This window comes from Leptonychotes weddellii, chromosome 8, assembly GCF_054177405.1.
Source record: "Leptonychotes weddellii isolate Sample4059 chromosome 8, ASM5417740v2, whole genome shotgun sequence".
Classification (NCBI taxonomy): Eukaryota; Metazoa; Chordata; class Mammalia; order Carnivora; family Phocidae; genus Leptonychotes; species Leptonychotes weddellii.
The window spans coordinates 61,595,592-61,615,900 of NC_138376.1; the positions used below are offsets into that span (position 1 = coordinate 61,595,592).

At 39.2% G+C, this 20,309-nt stretch overlaps 2 protein-coding genes across 7 annotated transcripts in view; one reads left to right on the top strand and one right to left on the bottom strand.

Annotated features, from left to right (window-relative positions):
• The window catches only part of UBE3D (ubiquitin protein ligase E3D), a 144,178-nt gene extending 136,999 nt beyond the window's left edge, over positions 1–7,179 (bottom strand). For all 6 annotated transcript variants that reach the window (XR_014147784.1, XM_081828594.1, XM_081828593.1 and 3 more), the window contains exon 1: positions 7,017–7,179. Coding sequence is in view for 5 of the 6 variants with exons in the window: in XM_081828594.1 (XP_081684720.1) it covers positions 7,017–7,093 (77 nt within the window). In the remaining variant the exon portion in view is untranslated. The remainder of the gene's footprint in view (positions 1–7,016) is intronic.
• A 2,049-nt stretch (positions 7,180–9,228) lies between these two features.
• Positions 9,229–20,309, top strand: part of DOP1A (DOP1 leucine zipper like protein A) — a 97,369-nt gene continuing 86,288 nt past the window's right edge. Inside the window, exon 1 of the mRNA XM_081829358.1 lies at positions 9,229–9,356. The gene's annotated coding sequence lies outside the window, so the exon portion shown is untranslated. The remainder of the gene's footprint in view (positions 9,357–20,309) is intronic.

The window sequence follows — 20,309 nt, forward strand, 5'->3', positions numbered from 1 at the left end:
CTGTGCCGTTGGCACTAGAAGTGCCTCAAGGGCTGTTACTGCATTTCTAAGCCTCTGCCCCACGTCATCTCTGGTTTACCACTCTTCTTCCCCTTCATGAAAAATTCAGCCAATTAGAGGGCTGAGTAAGGAGGGAGGCATTGATGCAAGTGTGGGAGAACCACAGTGGCCTGGGGTAGAGGTGAGACACCCAGCAGAGTGAGGAAGGAGGGCATCCACCAGGAGGACAGCCACCCCACAGGGATGTCAGATCTCAAGAGGGATGAGGAGAAATCTAAGGGGGAGGGGGTGTGGCAAGTCAGCATAGGGTTCCAGAGCCTGCCTCAGACTGCTCAGGCTGCTCTAACAAAACACCATAGACTGGGGGGCTTAAACAACACACATTTCCTATGGTTCTGATGGCTGAGAAGTACAAGATCAAGACACCAGGGAATTTGGCGCTTGTTGAGAGCCCTCTACCAGGCTTGCAGATAGCCACGTCCTCATTGTACCCTCATATTGCAAAGAGAAGCAGCTTTGGTATTTCATCTTATAAGGGCACTAATCTCATCATGGTGGCTCCACCCTCATGACCTCATCTAAACCCAATTATCTCCCAAAGGCCCCATTTCCTAATACCATCATACTGAGGGTTAGGGTTTCAAAACAAAACACAAAAATTCATTCCATAACAGAGCCCAGGCAGATGAGGAAGGTGTCAACACTGAGTGGGGAGGGTGAGGGAAGCAGCAAAGGACGCCAGCCTGAGATTACTTACATAGAGGGGAAGTGACCAAATAAATGTATGTCATGAGAATAATGAAAGCCAGGACTGTCACTGTGGGAGAAAAGAGTTACAAAGAGGGAAAGGGAAAAAAATCAGAATGGATCCTACAGTGGTAGACTAGAATTGAAAATACCTCTGTGGACCCATGGTCTTCAATGCATATAGAGATACAGTAATACAGATATATATGTGTGTAGAAGGATGTATTATACACGAACACAAATACACATGCATACATTCGTACATAAACATCATGGATAGGTCACATACACAACTCTAGTTTTGTGCATTAGGGCCTGGAAAAAGTGACACGTCAATAGTAATGAGGATACTCTGTGCTCAGATTTTGGTTTCTAAAGGTCATTTTCCACTTTACTTTTTTTTTTTTAAAGTATATTTGAGAGAGAGCACACACGCATGTGTAAGCAAGCTGGGGGAAGGGGCAGAGAGAGAGAATCTTAAGCAGACTCCATGCTGAGCGGGGAGCCCAATGCAAGGCTCGATTCCCTGACCCTGATATAGTGACCTGATCCAAAATCAAGAGTCGGATGCTTAACCAACTGTGCTACCCAGGCGCCCTAGTGATTTTCCACTTTAAAACAAATGAACAGGGGCGCCTGGATGGCTCAGTCGTTAAGCGTCTGCCTTCAGCTCAGGTCACGCTCCCAGGGTCCTGGGATCGAGCCCTGCATCGGGCTCCCTGCTCAGAGGGAAGCCTGCTTCTCCCTCTCCCCCTGCTTGTGTTCCCTCTCTCACTGTGTCTCTGTCAAATAAATAAAATCTTTAAAAAAATAAAATTAAAAAAATGAACATACACAGAACAAAATAATGTTCCTTGGAAAAATAACTACATCCAGGGATGGAAAAGGAAAAGAATGAGATGAGCCTGGAACATGTTGAAAGAAACAAAGAAAAAAAATCAAAGAATAACAGGAACATATTTAAAAAGAACATATTAAAAAAAGAATAATAGGAACATATTAAAATCATCTTGAAGAGACTCCCCCTGGACACATCTGGTATAATTTGAGCAAAAATAAGTAACCCAATGAATAAAAGAAGACCATGGGTCCATACTGATGTAAATAAATGAATGAATAAAATGCAAGCCTGATGAGGAACAAGGGTATTTATACATAGTCACAAAGGACCTCTTCAGTTAATACTTACTGATTATAAAGAGAAAAAGAGTCTTGCCCAACTGAATCAGTAAGAGTAGGAAGAGTTAGAATTGGCTATTGGACTCAGCAAATCTGAGATATCAGAAGTATGAAGAATTCTCCTGTCCTCTGTCAACCTTACAGTATTCTTCCTGAATACTGCAGCTCTTTACAGTGTATATCAAAACTACCCATGAGCATGGGAATACAAAAGGTTTGAATTCCTGTAAATGTGACAAAAGGTTTGTGTGTGTGTGTGTGTGTGTGTGTGTGTGTGTGTGTGCGCGCGTTTACTACACTTCAGATTTGTCTTTCTTCTTTCCTGTCAAAGAAGTAACGCGGTCAGACGACTTCACCGAGGCCCCCGTTCCGGTGTGTATTTACTGGGAGCTTCTGCCTGCCTGTGCTAATTTTACTTGTAAAGCCAGAGCATCCACGCTTCTACCTTCTGCAATATAGAGAAATAGTTTCATCCTGTGCTACCCCTGTTCTGTAGGTACTCTGATGATAGTCGGTGGGGTTCTTAAAGTTTGCAGTATTCTCTTCTTTGGCTGAGGGAGGGGAAGGGAAAGACCATCCTATTTCTTTTACGATAGTGCACATTGACTAAAGTCTATGTTTGTATTTCCTTATCATTAAAACACTGTTCAATTTGTTTTTTATAGACAAGGAAAAATATTTTGCATAAACTGACTCCACTATTTAAAAAGGGATGGTTTAGGTTGAACCATTATAGCTTCGCACTCAATCTTTTCCTAAATAAAAATGTCAAAGCCTCAAAAAAAAAAAAAAAAAAAAAAAGATACCTTTATGGTGGCAAAGGCAGACATCATCTTATCAACATGTTCAAAGTTAATATGAACTTTAATGGAATAAGTCAAATTCATGTGACACCTGATAGGATGTAATGAGAACAGAGCATCACTTCTGTGATATTCCCGCCAAAGATGTATAACCTGAACCTAATCTTGAGGCAACATGAAACAAACCCAAATGGAAGGCTGTAATCTTCAAAAGTGTCAAGATTGTGAAGGTCAAGGGAAATTTAGAATTCTTCGAATTTTAAGAGACTAAGGAAACACGACAATGAAATTGCAAGGCATGATTCTGAACTGGGTTCTTTTGCTATTATAGGTATTATGTAGACATGTGGGAAAATTTGAGTGAGGTCTGAGTGTTAAGATGGTAGTAACCTATTCCCCAGCTTTGAAGGGTGTATGGTGGTTATATGGGGGAATGTTCTTATTTGTAGGAAATTCACAGTAATGTATTCAGGAGCGACAGTAACTTACTCTCAAGGTTGAAAGACTGTCCAAAAACAAAGTATTTGCGATCCTAACTGTCCACACCTTTTCCATACTTGAGGCTTTCTTCACTGTGAACTTATATTCTTTCAGGTACCACACCCTGCTTGAAACTATCCAATGACTTCCCATCTCACTCTGAGTACAAGCTAAAATTCTTTCAATGGCCCATAAGACCCAGTAATATACTAGAGACAGATGTTAAAATTCCAAAATTGCAAACTGGTTGACCTCACTTTGGTAGCTTGACATCATCCATACTGAAAATATCTACACCACAGGAATCAGTAAATTCTGCAAATCGGGAAGATTTTTTGTTAGTTTCATTGGCTTTCTCAGAATGCAGGTTGTTAAACATTTACTAACATACCTCTGTAAGACCCTTTACTATGCGCTCCACCAGCCCACCCACATCTCTCTGAACTTGGCACCCCTTCAAACTTGCTATTCTCTCAGAGGGAAACAGTCTTTCACCACATATTATATAGTTCTAAACCTCTCCCCTTTTGGTTTATTACTCAAGTGTTGCTTTCTGATTTGGAGTAAGGGGTTATACTTTTTTCTCCCTATCCCTTTTTGTTTTATTTTTTTCTATGTACTTATCTCCATTCAATATCATATATTTTATTTATTTTGTATAATTTCTGCTCACCTCTCACCCACTGCCACCATTAGACTATAAGCTCAACGACAGCCAAGTATATTTGTCTTTGCCCTTGTCACTGTTCACAGCTGGATTCCAGCACTTAGAATCTGAGTTTTCGGGATGAGAATAGGAACTCAGTAAACATCTGTGGACTGAATAAATGAATGGCCAAGGTTTACCCCAGGAATACTAAAATGGCTTAACATAAACAGATTTTTCTATTGCAATTCACAGATGTAAATATGAAAGGAAAAAAATGACCATCACAATACATGCACAAATCATTACAGAAAATATAGTATCTATTAATGATTAAAACCCACAGTATGCTAGGAATAGAAAGGAAACATGCAATTTACCACACAGATGCGCCAAAAGTCAATTTCATCATACCTAGTGATAAAATGCTAGAAATGATGGGGTTTTGGAATATAGGTGAGGTTTGGTGGGGTGAGGTCCAGAGCTGACGACCAAGAATTCTTGAGACGTCTTTGGTGCAAAATGGTGGTTTATTAAAGCATGGGGACAGGACCTGTGGGCAGAAAAAGCTGCTACACGGAGGTCTTGAGAAGTGGCTGATTATATACTCTGGAGTTGGGGGAAGTAAGGAAAAAGGAGGTTTCAAAAGAACTTTCATATGCTAAAGAGCTCCAACCTACAAGATAAAAGATATCAGAAGTCTTGCCATTGTCAAGCCAAGGTTGCTTTCCCCTCTAGCAAGGTATTAACATTTAGTGGGAGATTCCTGGAAGAATGTCACACACGTCCTACCCAAGAGTGGGAGGTAGGGGGAGATTGCAGGGTATCAGCTAGCCTTCTGCTCCCTCATCAGAAACATTTCTTTTAAGATTAGGAACAAGAATAAAAATCATTATCATTTACAGTAACTGTAAACAGACTAAAAAGTTTAAAATGCAGAGATTATCAGAATGGACTCAGAAAAACTCCACCCAGCATATGCTTTTTAAAAAATTTATATATAAAGGCATACGTTAACAGTAAAAGGATAGAAAGAGATATGTGATGCCAAACAGTACAGTCAAAGGTTTTCTGACAAAGACATTGTGTTATTTCAATGGGAGAAATGACACTCTTTTAAACTAACAGTGATGGAACTACCAGATATCCTTATAGGAAAAAAAAAAAAAAATGAAATTTGACTATCTCGTTCCAAACACAAAAAATGAATTTCACCTAAATATAAAAGCTAAAACTAACTCCTAGAAAATAAACACAGGAAAAAACTTTACAACCCTGAGGTAAGTAAAGATTTCTTAAGACACGAACAACACTAACCATTAAAGAAAAAATGTAAACTGAAGTTCATTGTAATTAAAAATCTTCTGTTCCTGAAAAGACACTATTAAGAAAATGAAAGGGTAAATTTCTGATTGGGAACAAGTATTCATATATTTACAAGGCATAAATAAGAACAGTCTTATTTCCAGACTCTAGAAAGAACTCTTTAAATTCAACAATAAGACAAACAACCTGATTTTTTATAATGGCAAAAAATCAGAAGACACTTTCCAAAGGAACACGTATGAATTAACAAAAACCAAATGAAAAGGTATAGAATTGTGTACTATTACAGAATTAGGTAATTACCTAAGAGAAATGAAAATGTATGACCACTAAAATGCTATAGCAACTTTATTCATAATAATCAAGTTCTAGAAACACACAAAATACCCAGCAATAGAATGGGTAAACAAATTGTATATTCATACAGTAGAAAACTACTCAGCCAGAAAAAAATAGACTGACATGTGCAATGACACAGATGAAACACGAAATCTCAGAAGCACTGTTGAAGGAAAGCAGCCAGAATCAAAAAAGTACATACTGTATGAATCCATTTATATACAGTTCATGAAATGTAAAAACCAATCTTTGTTGAATGAAATCAGAAGAATGGTTGCTTTTGCTTTCATGAGGGGCAAGTTGGTGATAAAACTCAACAGCCAAAGACCATTAGGGACAAACTAGTAGTCTAGCAAAGTCAGGTTTCTTCACTTGCTTAAACAAGGGAGAGTAACCTAGGGAACTTTGAAGGGCCCCTTTGATGAGAGGAAGTAGGAACTTTGTCTTGTTTTTGTTTTGCATAAGATTGGGCTGCTAATAACCCCACAAGGTGGACTGGAATTGGAGATACTTATCTGAACTTATGATTTGAGACGGAGAGGGAGAAACAGAGAAGAAAAAGAGAAAGAAAAAAGACTAATAAGTATCACCCATATTTTACAATTGAAAAAATTCAGATTAAACGATTCTACTCCTGCGAAGAGGCTAGGATTTGAATTCAGTTCTCATGCCAAATTTCCAGACTGCCACACCTATACTTGGCCGATTTAAGGAAAAGGCCGATAAAGGAAAAGAAAGCGTCAACCTACCTCTTGAGTGGCTCAGTGTAGTAAAAATTTCAGGATTTTAACATCTAATTTACTCTATTTGAAACGGCAGTCACAAGGGAATAATCGAGGGGGTCACATACTACCAAACAAGGGACCATTTCTCCTAAAAGTTTCTTGAATGTGTAGTGAATAACAAGTTAAACGTTTGCTGACTTCTCATTGGAACGCGCAATGTGAATACAAGAATGAGCTCCAATAAGAAGTCTGCAACCTTTGTTAGTCGTTCAGTGAATGTGTCAGTTTTTCTGCAGACAACAGCTTGGGGAGAAAAAAACAACAACCCGAGTTTATGTACAAAAGAGGAAGCTCTCACATTGGACATTACCCTCTAATGAGGATCCCAAAAAGAAGGCAAGGCATTTTTTTTTTTTTTTGCACTGTTTTTGGAAAAGCCTGGCACTGTTATGTTACATCAGTGCTCCTCAAAGTGTGTACTTTGAATCCTGGAAAGCGTATTAAAATATAAGTTCTGATTACACAGGTCTTGTGTGGGGCTGAGACTCTCCATTTCTAAAAAGCTCCCAGGTGACGCCGAGATTACCGGGGGGGGGGGATAAAAGCACGGGGTAGGAGGGGAAACTCCACTTTGAGTAAATGACAGGCTCTAAGCAACTGGAAAGAAACTCAGAACTCGGTCCTTTTGAGGGAGGCGGAGGCTCCCCAACCGGCAGAAACAACAGACTACGCACTGCGCCTAGCTGCCCACACGCCCAGCGCCGGCCTTACCCCAGGATCAGCAGCGCGCTCTGCAACCGTCTCCGCACCTCCAGGAACACGCGCGTCCCCGCCGCCGCTGCCGCCATTGCCGGCGCCCAGCAGCAGGTTCAGGCGAATACAGGCCACCACGGCCCGAAGCGGCTGCACGTGCGGCGGCGGCGGCGGCGGCGGGGCGGGCCTCCGGGACCACATCGCGAGATAGACACAGCCCGCCAGCCCACAGCGCCACCTGCCGAGCGGAGAACGCGCTGCCGCGAAATCTCGACCTGGGGGCGTGAGCGTTTTTAAATCGGGGCTGGTGTCTGAGCCGGGACAAAGGTGGGCAGGGAGAGCCAAACTGTCCTCCCACTCTTCTTCTTGTGGGCTGGCCCGGTGCGTTAGTCTCCCAGGATGTGACTCTTCCTCCCAGGAAGGAGGAGATAGAGACGGGCACTGACCCCAGGAGATTCGAGAGCAGATTTCTCCACCCAAAACACAATCTTGTTTCGATTTTAATAAACTACAGTATCTTTTTTACGAACCATGTCAGTCCTTTGGTAGCTCTCCTCTGAGACAACAAATGTCCAGGATTGACCTGGCATGGCTTCTGGATTTAGACACAATTACTCTAAGTTAAAAACAGTTGCAGAAAGTGTTAAGTTTTCTGTTATCTATACAGAAGAGAGTGTGGTTAAATCCAGTACCATGAATCACAGGATTAGCCATTCCTATCATCTTTGAAAAAAGGAGGATGAGAATGATTCCACAGGTACATTTCCACTCGCCATGTTTTGTAGAAGTAAGAACTGATTCACACAAGTCAATCTTAATACTTCTAGAAGATAATTTCGGAAAGCTCGACCTAGTAAAGAAAAGGCTCTACTATAACGTAAGTACTTAAAAAGGGGGATACTTAAAATGGGGAAATACTAAAATATAAGGCTAGGGTGGTAAACTTACAATAAAGAATTCTTTAAAAACAAGAGGCTGAGGGTGCTTGGCTGGCTTGGTCGGTGGAGCATTGGAGGCTTGATTTCCAGGTTGTTAAGTTCGAGACAAGGTTGAGTGTAGAGATTACTTAAAAATAATATCTTAAAAACAAAACAAAACAAAAACAAGAGGCTGTTAGGTTTTAAAAACAGAAACAACGATGGCTTGTATTCAGAAAATCATGTTTATTGATAGCCTCTTAATGCGAAGATTTTCCAAATAACAAATCCACATCCCTAGAGATACTATTTTAAGACGAATCTTCTTAAAGTCAGTATTTGCAGTTCTTAAAGTTTATTGTGGTGCTTCACAAATTCCTGTATCCGCAACAATAATTCAAAATCATGGATGGAGGTAACAACGCAGTTAAAAGAATTAAGTTTTCCACTATTCCACCTCAAATAATGGTGATCATGGGTGATGATTTCAAATCCTAATATCTTCCACCTTTAGTTCTCAAAGCTATTAAGTCTTAAATACTGCCACATTATATTGAAATATTTAACAGTCTCAGCACAACATGCTCTTCATACTTGGTGTTTGATTATTTTTTTTTTTTGGGTGTTTGATTATTTTTAAAGATTGCTATATTTCAGGGTGCCTGGGTGGCTCAGTTGGTTAAGCAACTGCCTTCGGCTGGGGTCATGATCCTGCAGTCCCCTCATTGAGTCCCACCTCAGGCTCCCTGCTCAGGGAGGAGTCCACTTCTCCCTCTCACTCTACCCCCTCTTGCGCTTGCTCTCTCTCTCAAATAAGTGAATAAAATCTTTAAAAAAAAAAAAAGATTGTTATATTTAATATACAGTCACTCATTTGTAAAAAACAATCTTTTTTTTTTCTTTGACCCTACGGTTTAGGCAAAACAGTGCAATCTTCCTTGTAGTAACTACATGATTTAGAGAGAGAACAAACTCAAAATGTGTCCAAATCTTATAACAACTATTTATCTCCTAACTTCACCAGTCTCCCAACTTTTCTGGGCCTCAAGTTCCTCATATGAAATATCGAGGAATCGTTTAAATAACACTTAAATGATTGTTTAAATAATATATAAAAGCTGTCCTCAATTCCTAGCATTCCTTCCAACTCTCCATTAAGATGTTGCTGGCGCTGGCGAGTTGAAAACACCATCCGCGAAGTTGGTGGCTATGGGCTGCTTCCCCAACCGTCCGCTTGAGGGCGCTGTGGCGACAACTAGCGCCGGGAGGCGAGGCACGGACCGGGGGCGGGGATCGAGGGCCGTCGACGTTGACGCCGGCGTGGGGGCGGGCGCAGTGCACACTGGGAGCTGTCACTAGGCCCTTCGGCTCCCGGCCTCTGCGTCGCTGCCGCGGTTGCCAGGAGAGCGGCGCCGGCGGGGAGCGGCCGAGCCCACGGCAGGTAACAGCGTCCCCGCCCCCAGCGCGGACGCGAGGCTGGCTGCCGGCCCTGAGCGGCCTCCTCGGCCTGGCTGGTTCCGGAGCCGCGGGGACGGCCCGCGGGGCAAGCTGCTGTGGCGTCCGGGGTGTTGCCGCCCTGGCCTCGCCTGGAGCCTGGAAACCGGCCGGCCGCCCTCCGGTTTCCGGAGAGGCGGGAGCTGCGCGGGGGTTCGGCGGGCCGGGCGGAGGCTCCAGGGCGGCCCCAGGCAGGGGTGGCCGCTCCCGAGCCTCCTGCGCTGGGGCCCAGCGATGCGCAAGGTTGGGGTGGAGGTCGCACCTGTGCGATCAAGGCGCGCAGAGTAACCTCTTTGTTGGTGGAATCCAGGCTTCATGCCGTCTCATTCATCTGTTGGGTTCTTTTAAGATTGAGGAGACATGAATGCCTGCCATAGTTAATGTTCCATGGCGGGGGGGGGGGGGCGGGAGGTTCGAAAGGAGTGCAGAAGTTTATTAGAGGAAGTCAGGGTAGTCATAAGGAAGTTGTTAACCATTATCACCTTTGATTCTCAAGCCTTTTAAAGTTGCAGCATAACTATAGTTACTTGTTCGGTCTCTTCCATTCTTCTCTCCTACCCTGAGGGGGGAGGGGGAGTGGTACATAACTACTTTAAAGCTGAACGAATTGTGTTTCTTACACTGTCTTACAATTCTGGGGAGTTTGAGAACTATACTGTGATAATCTGATTTGGACACTGTAGTTAAAGCAGTCAAAACATTTTTTTGATAATTACCGAAAAGATAGGAAACTAAGTGTTTGCCTGGCAAATAAGCCCAGAACTGTAGAAAGACAAAAATCCCTCAATTTTGATCTTGTGGGCTTTCTTCTACGCAGGCAGATCTCGTCTGTTCTCATGGACAGCATATGTTGACATTATATGCTAAGAAATTCACTTAATAAACAACACAGTGGTTTAGTTGAGCTGACAAGTTGTAACAAGGGTAATTTAAAAACCAGTTGTAATACAAATGCTTTATTCCAGTGATTACTTTAAGCTGCCACTCTGAACGAAATCATTCCTCATTAGTACTAAACAATAGTAAATCTCCAGGTGGGTCTAATTAATAGAAACCCAGGTCTTGAAGGAATTAAAAACATCTGAGTTAGTACACAAACCAGAAAATGTGACACCATAACCAAAATGTTAAATGTAAATTAAATGTTTGACTATATACAGTTTAAAGAGCTTATTTTGTAGTTAAAATGAAAAGAGCTCTGGCCTGGGAATGAAAGATTTTGTTCGCATTCTTTTTTCTCCTGCTAACCAGATGTGATCTCTCTAGGCCTCAGTTTTGTCATCCGTTTAAGGGAATTTCATAAGATCAGAATTTTCCAAACTGATGTTTCCCCTGAACACTGTGCTCAGTCCAATAACAGCCTTACTGCCCCCAAAACTGTTCCTTGACAAATAATTTAGGAACACATAAGGTTAAAATGGTCTTACCTGGCCAGAAAGCCTATTTTCTCATGGCCAACCTGTTAACATATAGAATATAATTACATAGAATACCAATTTGAAAATTACTATACAGATCTTCCTCTACTTATGATGGGGTTATGTCCTGATAAACCCATCATAAATTGAAATGTAATTTGAAAAGGCATTCAATACATCTATGTTACATATGCTCACAATACTTATATTAGCCTACAGTTGGGCAAAATCTATCAAAGCTCATTTTACTATAAAAGTTTTGAGTATCTCATGTAATTTATTGAATATTGTACTGAAAGTGAAAAACAATGATTGTGTGGATAAAGAATGGTTGTAAGCGTATCAGTTGTTTACCCTCATGATTGCAGGGCTGACTAGGAGCTGAGGCTGACTGCCACTGTGAAAAATTGTAAATCGAACTCTCATGAGTTGGACTGCCTATATTAGAGCTCGGTCTCCTTTCAGCTCTAAAATTCCCTACGTTATGCTTTCTAGCTTTCAGTTTAAGCTTACTGGGGCATAAGGATATAGTGGCAACGCATTGATGTAACAAAAGGCTTGTATTTTCCTTAGTAAAATATTAAGGATGCACATAGGGTTCAGTGCACTTTAATGCTTTGATTTATGGCAGAGGAAGACTATCTTTTTTTTTTCCTGGTCTCTTGATGCTTTTCTATAACCATAATTAATTCACATTTGGATTTGATTTTATGGTTAAGTCATTAATTTTATTGAGAATGGCATTATAAAGTTCCAACAAGACTTGTTGACAATGGCATTATTTTTACTGTGCATGAGTTCCCTCTCTAGTCATGAGCTTTTAAAACTATGAAATGTAATAAAAGCCACTTGAAATATACTTAATAATTAATAACTAAATTTTAAGAGCTTAGATCATTGGAAAGAGTTCAAGGTTAAAACACATACTAAGGCAGTCATTTCTGAGTTGCTGATAAACGGGATCTAAGTGTTGAATGCAATCTTAAATTATTTTGCTAAATTCTGTCAGATGTCACTAGCACACAGCCAGTATGGCCATTTTAGTTTGTTCTTTGTTACTTTGTTAGGAGTGAGTGCTATTAATGTGCTCCTTTGTTTGGGGGGGGGGCAGGGGTGGGAACAATACATTTAATAGGTGACCCTTAATTCAGGTAGATTTTCTCCCTGAAATGAAACTGTTGAGAAGTATAGAGCTGCAAGTTTTGTGTAATAGCTTACAGGTTTTATTGAAAATTTATGTTATGAAAATAAGTACTTTTGATTCCCTTGTCTTTAAATGGTGATTTCCTTTTATTGTATTTACCTATTTACCCACCCCCCCGCCACCCCGCCCCGCTAAGCTATCCAAGCCTAAAACCTCAATAAGTTTTCATTGCATAGGTCAAAGACATGGTACCAAATTTAAGGAAAAAATTACAGATAATGTGCATTCATTTTATGTGTACATTATATACATACCTGGGTAACCACCAACACAATCAAGATTTAGAACATGCCACCACTCAGGCCTGTATTATTATGCTTTTGCTTTCTTCAAATGCATGCTCTCTGCCTTGGCATGTCTACTCTATACTGTCCTAGCTCCAGTGGCACCTTGTCTGTGAATCCTTTTTTGAAGTAACTTTGTTCTCTTCTGACTTTCCTGTCAGCATTTATCATTTTCTGTCCTTGATGGCTAAACCAATGAATGGTATGCTCATAGTTCATGGTAGGTACTTATATTTATTTCTTAACCACATGGGTAAGTGTAGTATTTCTCAAATGTCAGTCATTCTTACATCATCTTCAAAATTTTGACCATATCTGCGTATTTCCTGTAGACTTAGTTTCTGTGTTTTTCTTTATATCTGTGTAGTTATTAATATAATTTTTAAAGAAAACTTGAAGGGTGTTCAAGTTGGGTGACTCAGTCTTTGAGCGTCTGCCTTTGACTCAGGTCATGATCCCAGCGTCCTGGGATCGAGCTCCGCAGGAAGCCATCTTCTCCCTCTCCCACTCACCCTGCTTGTGTTTCTGCTCACACTCTCTCTCCCTCTGTCAAATAAATAGATAAAATCTTAAAAAAAAAGAAAAGAAAACTTGAAATAATCACCATAAAGTATCACTTGCCATCAACAAAAGGTAGACATAAAGTTGAAAATAATGAAAACGAAACTTGTTAAATTCTAGACACTATTGGCTATTGAACACTCTTAAGCCTGAAACTTACTGTTCTTTGTTTAGAAGGGAGATTAGCAAGAATTACAGAGGTATTGATAACATTCTGCCATCAATCTGAGAACTTCCTGATGCAGTCAGAGGAATTAGAATGAAGAGGGAATAAATTCCTCACTGATTTAGTAGTGTCACTTAGCCCTCTCCTTGGGCCCCATAAAATCATTTCATATCTGATTGGTGGCCAAAATTTGGGAAGACACTGGATTAATCAGGGCCTGAAAATTCCTTAGAATTTTATCTGTGAAAGAATTGGGAAATAAAACCTTAATTGCAAATTAAAAGGTGTACTAGAGTTAACTTTAAAAATGCAATAAAAAGACTAAACAATCTTTATTGAATTAGATGTGTCTATTTTTTTTCCAAAAAATGTTTTTAATGTTACTTTTACAAATAAAACATCCACCCTTTTAATAGGATATCATAGCTTTAAGATAAACCTTTGAATCTAAAGAAATCTAAAAATCAGTGGGCGCCTTTTATAATGACAAAGTGATGACTGTTGATTCAGGAGTGATGAAATGTTGATATGTTTATCTGGCAAAGCTCCTATAAGCATGGATAAGGTAATAAACTTAGGAGAATATAATACCTCCCTTCTTCCTTTCATCACTTTTTAAGTTTGAGCTAGATTTTAATATTTCCATCCTACAAAAGACATTTCTGGCCTTTTTTTTTTCCTGAGGTAATGAAAAATTCTCCTCTCTTATGGTAAGAGTTTAATGTGAATAGGCAGGAAAATAAATTCCCTATTCTTGTTCTGTAAAAGACATTCTGTATTTCAACTTGCTGTGGTTATTTTCAGGCTTATATATGTATTGCGAGCTTAATGTTTAAATTACTGTTATTTTGTGTTCTTGAACAAAGAGTTCAGGTGAATAGACCATTTGTTTCGGTGTTTCTGTTTTCCAAAAAATAATTTACCTGAATGGTAATACTAGGTTTATAAGAATACACAATAATTTGCTATTCAACCAGAGGTCAGGTTGCTGTTAATCTAAGGTTCTGCGATACAACCTCAATTTGGAAGTAAGAAAAGAGCCCTCTTGATGAATAGTCTTTATTTCGTTAAAATAGCTTTCACCCAAAGGAGTAGTTTCTTTCCTGTGTCTCTACTATAAAATACAGCAGCAGGATAAAAGCAGTGCAGATAAACTCTTACATTTGAAAGTAACAACTGATTGTAATCAGAAAAACTATAAAAACATAGCAGTCTTAGTCCTTTAAGTTATACAGGTAAATAACCGTTTGCTTTTTGTGTGTGTGTGCTGTATCAGCTGCTTGAAACCCTTAGAATATGTGTTAGTATAATCAGTCAAATTTTCCAGTGTATATTGTACACCACAAACGTCATCCCAGTCTGCTATTATGCTTTCTGCTTGTCTTCAACACGATGTACTTTGCACAGTGGCTTTTCATATTCACTTAACACGTCTTACAATGTCTTGATTTTAAAATTTCCTGGACAGAAGTTTTTCTCCATAGGAAAAAAAAATAGATTATAGTACTTGGTTTAAAGTTATATCTGTCATTTTGGAAGAAAAATAAGTATTTAAATGACTTCCATATCGTATACCAGCAATTCCATAAATGTTACCACCAGTTTGTCAGGAGTCCACCTTTAAGCCTGAAAAGGGATTCCAGCAACATGATTATTTTTATGGCACCTGTCATTTTATTGGAAGGCTATCTTCAAAACATTGTGCCCCAAGCCTACATGATTCTGTTAATTTGAGGTTGCCTGTTAGTTTTATGTGATATGATAACTGCTGCTTTTACTATGTTTTTTAAGTTATAGTATAGAGGTTGTGGTTTAAAAGTAAATACTCAGTAGGTTGCCTTCTTGTGGATGGATTCCTTTCTGCAAAAGGTTTTTATTTTGATGTAGTCCCAATAGTTACTGCTTGTCTTTCTGTTGCCAAAGAAGACCTATCTAGAAAAATGTTGCTATGGTCAGTGTCAGAGAAATTACTACTTTTGTTCTCTTCTAGGATTTTTATGGTTTCAGGTCTCACATTTAGGTCTTTAATCCATTTTATTTTTGTGTATGGTATTAGAAAGTGGTCCAGTTTCACTCTTTTTCATGTATCCATCCCTTTTTCCCAGCATCATTTATTGAAGAAACTTTTCCCCATTGTATATGCTTGCCTCCTTTGTCATAGATTAATTGATCATATAAGTGTGGGTTAATTTCTGGGGCGCTCTCTTCTGTTCCATAGATGTGTCTGTTTTTGTGCCGGTACTGTACTGCTTTGATTACTACAGCTTTGTAGTATATCTTGAAATCTGGAATTGTGATACCTCCAGCTTTATACCCAATAAGGGGTTAATGTCCAAAATGTATAAAGAACCTATACAACTCGACACCAAAAACCGCCCCCAAACAATCCAATTAAAAAATGGGCAGAGGACCTGAATAGACTGTTGTCCAGAGAAGACATACAGATGGCCAACACATACATGAAAAGATGCTCAACATCAGTAATCTTCAAGGAAACGCAAATCAGGACCACGATGAGATATCCCCTTGCACCTGCCAAAATGGCTAAAATCAAAAAGACAAGAAATAATTAGTGTTGGTGAGGATGTGGAAAGAAAGGAACCCCCACGTACTGTTGGTGGGAATGCACATTAGTATAGCCGCTGTGGAAAACAGTACGAAGGGTTCTCAAAAAAAAATCATAAATACCATATGATCCAGCAATTCCACTGGGTATTTATCCAAAAAAAATGAAAACACAAATCAGAAAGATATATGCACCCCTATGTTTGTTGCAGCATTATTTGTAATAGCCAAGATACAGAAACAACCTAAGTGTCCACTGACAGATGGGTAAGGAAGATGTGGTACACACACAATAGAAAATTACACAGACATAAAAAGGATGAGATTGTGCCATTTGCAATAAAATGGATCGACCTAAAGGGTATTGTGCTAAGTGAAGTAAGTCAGACTGAAAAAAGACAAATACCATATGATCTCATATGAAGAGTCTAAAGAAACGAATGAACAAAAAGCAGGATCAGACCTATAAAAATACAGAGAACTGATGGATGTAGGAGGGGATGGGGATGAGGGGATGCGCAAAATGGATGAAGGGTAGTGGAGATACAGGCTTCCAATTATGGAGTGAATAAATCATGGGAATAAAAGGTACACCATGAGGAATATAGTCAGTGATACTGTAACAGCATTGTATGGTGACAGATGGTGGCTACACTTGTGGTGAGCATACCATAAGGTCTAAACCTGTCAAATCACCTGAAACTAATGTAACATTGTGTGTCAACAATACTCAAAAAATTGTTTTAAGTAAAATATTTTTGAGACTAGTCATCTATGGCTGCATAACAAATTATCTCAAAATGTAGTGATTTAAAACAATAAATACCTCTCAGTTTCTTTCAGAAGGGATTGGGGAAACCTCACAGTTTGGCTGTGAGGTTCTGGCTTAAGTTTTGTGAGGTTGCAGTCAAATAGTGGGCCGGACTGCAGTCATCTTTAGGTTCAGTTGGGGTCGGAGAACCCCTTTCCAAAGTAGTTCACTCACATACTAGCAGGTTGTTTCTGGCTGTTGAAGGGAAACCTAAGTTTCTCCCCATAGCGCTACTTGAAGTGTCCTTATTACCTAAAGGCTAGCTTGCGCCAGAATGAGTGATCCAAAAGACAGCATATAGACCAGCTGTGATTTTGTATAGGAGGGGTAACTAAACAAGAGAATGAATATCAGGAGGTGAGGATCATTGGAGGCCATCCTGGAAGCTAGCTACTACATTTTAAAAAGCTAGTATGTGTGCATGTCACTAATAAGCAGTACATACTTATTCAATATGCAGTTTATACACAGCTCATGGATTTAGAATATTTAAAGATTAACTTAATATGCTATTTGATTACATTACTAAATGAAGCATGTACTTTATCCACAAAATTCTTAGTTTCTGGGGTTCTGTGGGATGATTCTGGGTTCAAATGTAACACTAAAGACAGATTTTATTCATTTTTATTTTCTTTTTATTATTTCTTAGATGGAGGGAGGTAATGCCACATGTTACCCAGCTGCGATTTGATTTTCTATGGGAACATTACTCCTTTACTTTTTAAAAAAGTAAGCTTATTTAATACCAAAAAGAGGGAATAATTTACATGATTTTAAAAGTATAAAAAAACTATACAGAGAAAAGGCTCCCTTCCCCGGCCCCCATCTATGCAATTTCCACCTGGCCAACTGGAAATAATCAGTTTTATTTTCTTGTTTGTTCTTTCAGAGCTATATCATATACATGCAGATTATGTGACTATATTTTTCCCTTTTTATATAAATGGTAGCATACTATGTACACTGTTGTGCACCTTGATTTTTTTTTTAGTTCATATATTTTAGCATTTTCTAAATCAATAACGTAGACTTTATTCATTCTTTTTACCAGCTGAGTATATTCTATTGTCTTCAGTTTTTATAATTATTGGTCATTTACTGTGAGTCAGGCAAGGACTAACTAGGAGCTGGGGATGTGAAGCTAAAAATGATAGATGAGTACTCTATCACAGGGATTAATACCCTTGGGAGTCACACAGTTCAATTAAGTAAAGCAAAGTTCTGTGGTAGATGAAGTACAGTGTGTAGTGGGAATTCACAGGAAGGAGATGTATATGTGACTGTTGGAGAGAGAGAATAGTTAGGGAAGACCTCACAACAGGGGTAAAATCTGAAGCCAGAACCATGAGTAGGTACTAGCCAAGTTAAGTTGGGATTTAGTGTTTCAGGCAGAAGGAAGTTCTTAAAAAGATTTTAAAACATATTACAAAGCTATAGTAATTTTAAAACAGTGTGGTACTGACATAGAGGCAGACATGTAGACCAGGGGAGTAGAATAGAAAGCCCTGAATTAAACCCTGGGGTATATATGGTCAAATAATCTTCAACGAAGAGTGCCAAACCAATCAATCGGGTAAGGACAGCCTCTTCAACAAATGGTATTGAGAAAACTGGATATCCACATGCAAAAGAATGAAGTTGGAAACTTATTTTATGCTCTATGAGAAATTAATTCAAAACAGATTAAATACCTAAACATAATACCTAAAACATAAAACTTGTAGAAGAGATCATAAGAGAAACCCTGACATTGGGTTTGGCAATGATTTCTTGGATATGACAACAAAAACACAGGTAACAAAGGCAAAAATACGTAAGTGGGACTACATCAAACTTAAAAACTCTTATGCATCAAAGGATACAATAAAAAATATAAAAAGGCAATTTAGAATGGGAGAAAATTTTCAGAAATGTATCTAAGGGACTGATATCCTGATTATATAAAGAACTGCAACTCAGCAACAAAAACACAGCCCAATTAAAAAATGGGCAAAGACTTGAATAGTCATTTCTCCAAAGATTATATGCAAATGTCTGAAGTATATGAAAAGATTCTCAGCCACATTGGTCATTAGAGAAATGCAAATCAAAGCTACCATGAGATGCTACCTCACACCTATTTCAATGGCTACTATCAAAAAACTGAAGAGTGTTGGCAAGGATGTGCAGAAATTAGAACCCTTATGTACTGTTGGTGGAAATGTAAAATGGTGCGGCCGCTATGGAAAACAGCTTGGTGGTTCCTCTTAAAAACAGACCTGCCATATGGTCCAGCTTTCCCACTTCTGGGTATTTTCAAAAGAATTGAAAAGAGGATCCTGAAGAAATATTTGCACACTCAAGTTCATAGCCGCACCATTCACAATAGCCTAGAGGTAGAAAATATAAATGAACAGATGAATGGATAAATGTACACATAGAATCGAATATTATTTAAAAACTTAAAAGGGAAGGAGATCGTTAGGGTCCATTCTGGGCATCAGACTACTTTAAAAAAAAAAAAAAAAGGGAAATTTTGTCACATACCACAACATGGATGAACCTTGAGGACATTATGTTAAGTGAAATAAATCAGTCACAAAAAAAGCCAAAATTCTGTATGGTTCCACTTACCTGAGGTATCTAAAGTAGTCAGATTAGAAGCAGAAAGTAAAACGCTGGTTGCCAGGGGCTGGCAAAGAGGGAAAAGAAGAGTTTTTTAATGTGTGTAGAGTTTCAGTTTTGCAAAATGAAAAAATTCTGGAGGTTAATTACACAATGTGAATATACTTAACACTGAACTGTACACTTAAAAATAGTTAAAATGATAAATTTTATGTTTTTTTACCACAATTGGAAAAGATAATATTAAACTTTTAGAAACATGAAGCATATATGCATTTTAAAATGCTATCCTGTAATGAAAGTCATGTCTCTAAATATTGAAAAAGGGGCTGATTAAAGAATGAGCCTAGAGGGGTTGAATTGTACTGGCTCAGTTGGTAGAGTATATGACTCTTGATCCTGGGCTCATGAGTTTAAGCCCCACATCAGGCATAAAGCTAACTTGGAAAAAAAAATATATACAGAGTTAGAGCATTTTGAATATAGTTTGGTAGAAATATTTTAAGTGATGAAAGGGAGCATGGGGCATACCCAGAAAAGAGCATATTTAAAGGCACTGAGGTGGGAGGCAGCAAGTCTTATACAGTTGGCTAGTTTTTAAAAATATGCATTGGCTCTTGTTAAAGATAATAAGGCCAATTTTATTCAGGATCATCATGATAGGTATAGGGACCACTGCAATGGGATTTTACAGTGGAGGAGAGAGATCGGCCTCAATTCTGAATACAGCATGTACAAGTGTTGGTTTTAACCTCCTCAGAGCCGTTATCTGAAATCCCTGTCTGTGGTGAGAAAGGAGTGACAGAGCAAAGGGATCAACCACTCCAGATTTATAGGTGGCAAGTTTAATAACAGGGAATTTACATATGAGGCTTGTCTTGGGTGGCCTCAAAACAAGTAGATCACACCCACTCACCTGCTGGAATCTTAAAAGTTTATATAGATGCCTTTACTGGGTTCAGTCACGTACCCAGTCCAGGTAGCCTCCACACCACGTTTCTTTCTCAAGGCTGTATCCTCAGAGCAGCTTCTGGGAGCAGGGAAGGCAAGCATACCACACATTCTAAGGACAGGGAAGGAAGTGGGGAGCCTCCAATTGCCTGGGTCCAGCTCATGGCTCAACAGGCAGTCACATCTTCTTGATGACCTCCAACAGCAAGTGGGACTTTATAGCCAAGGAGCAGGGTGGGAGTCAGAGGATGGAAAATGAGTCTAAAAGGAAATATCAGGGGTAAGGGGGGATTTTGGCTAACAGGATTCTTGTTGAAGATAGATTGGGGTGTC